Source organism: Triticum dicoccoides, chromosome 2A, assembly GCF_002162155.2.
Source record: "Triticum dicoccoides isolate Atlit2015 ecotype Zavitan chromosome 2A, WEW_v2.0, whole genome shotgun sequence".
In the NCBI taxonomy this organism is placed as follows: Eukaryota; Viridiplantae; Streptophyta; class Magnoliopsida; order Poales; family Poaceae; genus Triticum; species Triticum dicoccoides.
In genome coordinates this window covers 170,227,900-170,234,699 of record NC_041382.1, presented here as the reverse complement: position 1 = coordinate 170,234,699, position 6,800 = coordinate 170,227,900, and the positions used below count along the sequence as shown (strand labels likewise).

The following is a 6,800-nucleotide window of genomic DNA, read 5'->3' as shown; positions in this document are numbered from 1 at the left end:
TGCTCGACTTGGAAGTAGGCCACTCTTTCATTGTGAGGATTTTCTTTTAGTCTGTAGCCCCCCTTTTGCCTACTAATGACATGATCCGGGTATTCTATCTATGGTTGAGAAAATAAACATTTATTCAACTTCACAGATATACTGGATTAGAAGGATCCGTTATCTGAAAATTTAAATTTATTTCTCGTTTCAAATATTCACTTTGTTGCATACCATATCTCAACAGATTGACGTAATTTTCCCCTGAATTCACCAGATAAGCCGATCTGGACCATACACCCAGCCCAAATCCAAAGCCCAGTTAATGCTAAAGCTAGCCCATACGACGGCGACTCGGGGTCGGGGGTCGTCGGGGGCGGGTGGCACCAAACTGGCCATTCCTCCCCGAAACCGTTTCCTCTATAAACCCCGCGCTCTGCTCCACGGCTCGTTCGTCGCGGGTTCAAAATTTCGGTCCCCACCGCATCCTACCTACCGCAAACCCCCAGCACCCAAGGCTACCCGGAATCACCACCGCCGCCTCCTCCTCCTCCTCCCGACCCCGCCATGAGCGCGCCCGCCACCGGCCAGCCGCCGGTCGACGCTGGCGGCGGCCGCATCGGGTTGGGCAGGGAGCTGGGGCACCCGCCGAGGGACGGCGTCTCCAGCCTCCGCTTCTCGAAGCACAGCAACCGCCTCCTCGTCTCCTCATGGGAGAAGGTTAGTCCACAAGCCTCGCGCGCCTCCCACTTCTCCGACGAAACGAAACCCTAGCGGCTCGGTTTGATCCGTTGGGTTCTGTGCCTGCGCGGGCTTGGCTGTGCGTGCGCCTGCGCGTTCGCTCCTTCCAGGCGGTGCGGCTCCTGGACGTCGATGCCACCAACGCGCTGGTGGGCGCGTTCGCGCACAAGACGCCCGTGCTGGACTGCTGCTTCCACGATAACGACTCCTCGGCGTTCAGCGCCTCGAGCGACCACGTCGTGCGGAGGTGAGGTGATAGGGATCACCTATTCATCTTCCCGCCCCGTTTGATTGGTATTTTGCTTAGCGATTCTGATTGAATGGTCGGGGACGCGGTACAGTTTAGCACAACAGAGGCGGAGCTTTGCATTTCTGATGTTAAAATGGCTCGGTAGGAAGTAGGGTCGGACATGATTTTAGTGGATTTCAGACCCAAATGCCCGCAGCATAGGCAATAGCATATTTATTCAGCACGATTAACTGAATTTAAATTTCTGTTCGGCCAGATCATTCGTACAAATCGAAGCTCAATTGTTGACCTGTATGTTTCGGATCTGTTTTGTTGTACTACATGCAGGCTGTCCTTTAGTGCCAAAAGTAGTTATCGCTTGGGAACCCACGATGGTCCAGTTCGCTGTGTGGAGTACTCCTATACCACAGGTACTTGCTTAATTACTCTTGCCTGTTCGCTTTTGCTGAACAGTGCTATTGTGTTGTCAAACTTCAGTTTCTGAAGAACATTGCTATTTATCATCAAAACCATGTTTCGTGTTGCTAGAGATGGGTTAATTAAGTTAAGAACGTTGTCAATCTGACCCCCAAATTGTAATAGTTCAATGGATCGCTATGCTCAGCGAGTTCATGCTTTATTTCTTCCTGATGTTGGTTTAGGACTATCATAATAACCTTCATATAATATACAGCCTTCTTCTGTTACCGTGCAACAATAATGATTTTTGGGTATATTTTACTTATGTTTTAAGATAGAGTATTTAATAAATATCCACTCCATGAACTTGCTTATGATATCCATCTTCTGTTTTTATGCTTAGTTCTCTGTATTGTTCATCTGCCATCGTTCAATAGTTGTTCCTAAATCCCAATATGAGAAACTGAAAGAGCCTAGATGATATCTGTTGAATGAATACTAGATAATCTAGGAGGATAGCTACCTGATGGGTCTGGTCTTTATCAATAGACATGCGATGCTGATGAAGACTATATTAGACAGTGGTGAAATATGGCTTAAATATTCAGAAGTTGTAATGTGGGCAGTTATCGTTTCAAGTTTACCACGTTTGTCCTTTGTTGTGTCAAATATATATTCAGTTTACAAGTCCTACATCTCTAGAAACATCCAAATCATGTGATCTCTACATTTATGCGACTAGCATCTACATTATTATTGTCTCTGACCCAAAATACTTGTAGTAGATAACCTGATGTCTTATACTATTGTCATCTGGTAGTGAGCTCATGTGGATTACTAGATGAGAGTCTTAACCGAAAAGGTAGGTGAAAATTTCACCCTACCAGACAGCCTAGAGATTTACAGTACGTATGACAAATTAAGAAAATCAAGCATATTGGTTACAGTATCTCACGTACAATGGCTCTGGCATTTCCTGCACAACTATAATTCATTAATAAACAGATAATTTTTCACTCTTAATAATAACCTTAACCATCATATGCTTGTGTCCTGTCTTATGCCAGGTCAAGTAATCACTGGAAGCTGGGATAGGACTATAAAGTGTTGGGATCAAAGAGGTGCGACTGGGCCAGAATATACACTTATTGGGACACACACCCAACCTGAACGTGTATACGCACTTTCATTAGCAGGACATAAGTTGGTTGTTGCAACAGCAGGAGAGCATGTGAATGTTTATGATTTGCGCAATATGTCTGAGCCTCAGCAAAGGAAGTCTTATCTGAATTCTCAAACACGCTGTGTTGAGTGTTACCCAAATAAAACTGGTAAGACGTTCTTATGATAATTCTGCGAATATGCATTGATCAATATTCCTGCTAAATAACACTGGCATGAATTGAGCCTTATTTTTGTTGATTTGTGTAACATACAAAAGATGTACTAAGTTGGAATAGAATTTACCTTTCTTGTTTGGCATGAACCCTTCTTGTTCATTTGGAGAGGCGCCATGAGAACTGTTATCTTGTACTGTTTCTTGAATCTTATAAAAATTGGTACATGATTAACTTCCTTGTGTTAATGCATGGTCAATAGATAAATATCTTGAAATTTCATGGAACCATATATCATTTTGTGTGTACAAGTGGATGGATAGGTTGTTTGAGATTCATGCAACAATGCTGTTATCAGTTTTTGTATAGATTATCATTTGGCTCCATTACTACTTAATCTACTTGATGCTTGACAAGTATGGTCATTTTGTCCTATGGTTATAGAATTTCCTATTCGGTTTTTAACTTTCACCGGTTCAAGGGTGTGGATGATTTATGATCTTTGATTCAACTATTGAAGGTGCAATAACAGGTCAACTCGTTGGGAAAGTTTGAACTTCTCTATTTCGTCAGCATACATGAATTTGATGAAAGCATGACTTTCTACTGTTTCCTTAATTATCGTTAAGATTTAGCTTCTCGGTGTCTCTTCCAGGATATGATTTTCCAGCAGTAGAGCTTAGAAAACAAGTCTATTTCATAATGAAAGATTCACAGCAAAGCCTGAATTTCAGATATCCCTCCAGTCTCATACTATAATGCTAACGCCTTCCCTCACTATCTATATTGATTCAGAATGAGATATTTTTAACTGATCTCAATTGGTTTCGTCATTTGTTCTAGTGCTCCAGCGCTGTGTTGACTATGGACGCCTTCTATTTCTGTGTAGTACTCTTGGGTTAATGGTTGATCCACATTGATGGTGTCTTCAGTTCTGTGTTGCATCTGACTATGTTTTTTATTTTTGTTTTGGACCTTCTCTTACCTGACATTCTAATTCCGTTGGCAGGATAATATTAATGGTTATAAATAGTAATCAGCATTAGTGATATATTTTCAGTTTTTTCTAGGGCTCTAGCCTTGTACGTATAAGTTTAGTCCTACACTTGAACATACTACCCATGGGCAATGGGTGGTGTTGAAGTCACAACATAGCATAATCAATACTTTTCTAGCTATGGACAGGGGTGCATGGAAGCTTGCTATCCATGTGCCAGAGCCATGAGTTGGTCGAGAGATCTTATGGGTTTCACCTCTAGCCTACCCCAACTTGTTTGGGACTAAAGGCTTTGTTATTGTTGTTGTTGTTGTTGTTGGAAGTTCAATAGTTTTTTGAGTTTGGAATATTCATCCGCAAACTAGCTGTAATTATCATCGTCTTGAACTCTAGTCTCTCGTGCATATTTCTCATTTTATTTCTTAGGCCTCTTTACATTCAGCTAAGTGTCCTTTAATTTAATCTCTATTTTTGACCTGTATGTAGGATTTGCTTTGGGTAGTACAGACGGACGAGTTGCAATGGACTTCTTTGACCAATCTGAGTCTAGTCTCGAAAAGAGGTATATACTGTGTTGCAAAAGGATGACACCTTTTCTAAATAGCTAGTTTATTAAAGATAAGGGCATTGACATTGCTCTCAGTTGGCTTCTTATTCTACATAAGGTCACTTGTGTTCCACCTTTATACCTTCTTTTAGGGCATTGTTCATTGTTTTTGATATAGTTAACCACTCATGCCGAGCGGTTCCACCTTTTTATACCTAGCCTTATGGTTTTTCATTGGCTGTTTGTTTTCGTCAGGTATGGTTTCAAGTGCCATCGATTGACCGAGGGCAGAGTGAGGGTTGCATATCCTGTTAATGCAATTGCATTCCACTCAGTGTAAGATGCCCCTGATCTCTCTCGCACTCGCACTGTCATCAACTTTCAGTTCCTTTAATAGCCTAATCTAACGTACGCAGGCACGGAACGTTTGCCACGGGCGGATGTGATGGATTTGTGTGCACTTGGGATGGAGAAAACAAAAAGAGATTGTTTCAGGTTTTTCTTGCCCCACGATTTATCTGCCAAACAAACTGATCCTAATTCTGTGTCAGGAATTCAGACCTCGGGATATCTGAATTTTTTTTCCTGCTCTGATTGCAGTCCCCCAGGTACCCAACCAGCATTGCTGCTCTGTCTTTCAGCAAGGATAACAATCTGCTCGCTGTTGCATCCAGTTACACTTACGAAAGGGGAAAAATAGAGTAAGACCAAAATTTTGCTATACCATAGGAGCATTCCCCTATCATTCAAGGTAGAACCGCCGAACCGTCAATTTAACCGCTGGTTTTGCACTTTACAGGAATGAACCTGGTACTAAGATCTTTATCCGCGATGTCAACGAAGTGGAAGTAAAGCCGAGGCACTGAGGAGTGAGGTGCGCTTTCTTCGACAGGTTGCTTGTTCCCGCTTTAGTTCAGAGGCTCACTGGGGTATGGGACATACGCACTTAGTTTTAGCTGAAACTGTGGGTTCGTTCTAATACTCGATACAAACCTGGGGTTTTACAGTAGTACAGTTTTGCCATCACTTGATGGTATAGACCACGTATAGTGGCGGTCCAATTGTACAGACATTCCAAAGATAGCTCCCATTTGCACCGAAAGTTGCAATCTCTCGAACAAAGTTGTAAATCCGTCGTCAACTGGTTTCACCCTGGCATGTATGTTGACTCCAATCAATCATGTGTAGTTTGCTCTCTCAAGAGCTGAAAGAAATCAGCCCATTTATGACAGATCCCACTGGATCGAAGACACTGGCACTATATTAGTATTACTCCAACAGGCAACAACATATGTAGACAGCGACTGGTGGGGATTATTCTCCGCGGAGACGATTAGGGGAGCACCGCGCGGATCTGCTCCCCAACCAAGCGCACTTAAGCGTCCGTAATCGAGCATGTGGGACGATCGATCGATCGACGCTAAGCTAAACTATAGTAGGAGGCCACAGGCAGCTCATGCTGCATCTCATTTTCTAACAAGAGAGTGCCAGTGCATGTACATTGTACCCGCCGTAGTATAATTCTGCGTTCTGCGCTGATCCTATCCTACAGGCCACATCCGCAGTTCCGCACGTCGAGAGTGAGTGGCACAGCTGCAGCCGATCTGCTTCCTTTGTTTTTGTTGTGTGGTGCAATACGCTGGAGCGCCTGTATTATTGCCGGAGGCCGAGGGGATCAGTGATCAGCGATATACATATACTGGAGCGCAACTAAGCGGGAGCTGAATAATTGGGCCTCGATCGGGCGCCATTACTGTCGCCGCGCTGCATAAACAAGCACGTCACTGCACGTACGGGGTAGCAGTACCTACTGCCTGTTTGTTTTGCCCACACGTTGCCTCACGATTCCTGTCAGACTGGCCAAGTGCCTTGTCTGCGGATTAACCTGGCAGCGACGTGTCTAGGCTAATCACTAGGGTGTGATATGGTCATTCATTGCCGAGGATACGTGCTTTTTGTGCCGCTGGTGTTTTGCTTGCGACATACTACTATGCACGAAGTTTGGATATCGCAGTTTGAGCGAGATCAGCTGGGTTTAAAGCGGTTGGTGGAATGGTCGGTTTGTTGAAGATAATCGATCGAAACAGATCCAAAGCAGATATCGCATCGTTCGTCTGCAAGATTTTGTCTACACGTGCGGTAAGACTAGGTAGCAATACCGAGGAAATGTTATTCCTGTTGGAAGCCCAGCGACGCCTGCATGTCTGATTGCTGATCATTCCCGGCAACACTGGCTGACTTCTTTTTTTTTGCGTGAAACACTGGCTGACTTCGCTTTGGGACCGGGTACGTCGTACTTTACAACGTGCAAGTGACGACATGTAACTTCTTCGATATGTGCAGCAGGACTCAATTTTCATTTTTAGGACTTCAGCTACCCAACACGCGTAGCTGCATTCTCTACAACTTGACTGGACTTATACAAGGCGGAGTTTCAAGCAATATTCTTCGCACTATTTACTGGCTTCATAAAGCTACTATAAAAAAGAACTGCCAAAAATACTGGCTACATAAGCTGAAATTCGAATTTGCTTGTGTCGTGCTGCGAAA

General features: G+C 43.8%; 1 protein-coding gene across 1 annotated transcript; it reads left to right on the top strand.

Moving 5' to 3' along the window:
• Window positions 1-546: 546 nt before the first annotated feature.
• LOC119357763 (mitotic checkpoint protein BUB3.1-like) lies at window positions 547-5,399 on the top strand. The gene is made up of 9 exons (XM_037624603.1): window positions 547-699; window positions 831-967; window positions 1,247-1,380; window positions 2,437-2,700; window positions 4,190-4,265; window positions 4,506-4,586; window positions 4,667-4,745; window positions 4,851-4,951; window positions 5,050-5,399. The coding sequence occupies exons 1-9, from the start codon at window positions 547-549 to the stop codon at window positions 5,114-5,116; spliced, it is 1,092 nt and encodes a 363-aa protein (XP_037480500.1). The 3' UTR covers window positions 5,117-5,399.
• Window positions 5,400-6,800: the final 1,401 nt, after the last annotated feature.

Excerpts from the sequence above, each read along its gene's own strand:
- LOC119357763 (XM_037624603.1), top strand. The coding sequence starts at position 547 with ATGAGCGCGCCCGCCACCGGCCAGCCGCCGGTCGACGCTGGCGGCGGC. Across the intron at positions 968-1,246 it reads AGCGACCACGTCGTGCGGAG|CTCAATTGTTGACCTGTATG; the intron begins GTGAGGTGATAG and ends TACAAATCGAAG. Across the intron at positions 4,746-4,850 it reads ACAAAAAGAGATTGTTTCAG|TCCCCCAGGTACCCAACCAG; the intron begins GTTTTTCTTGCC and ends CTCTGATTGCAG.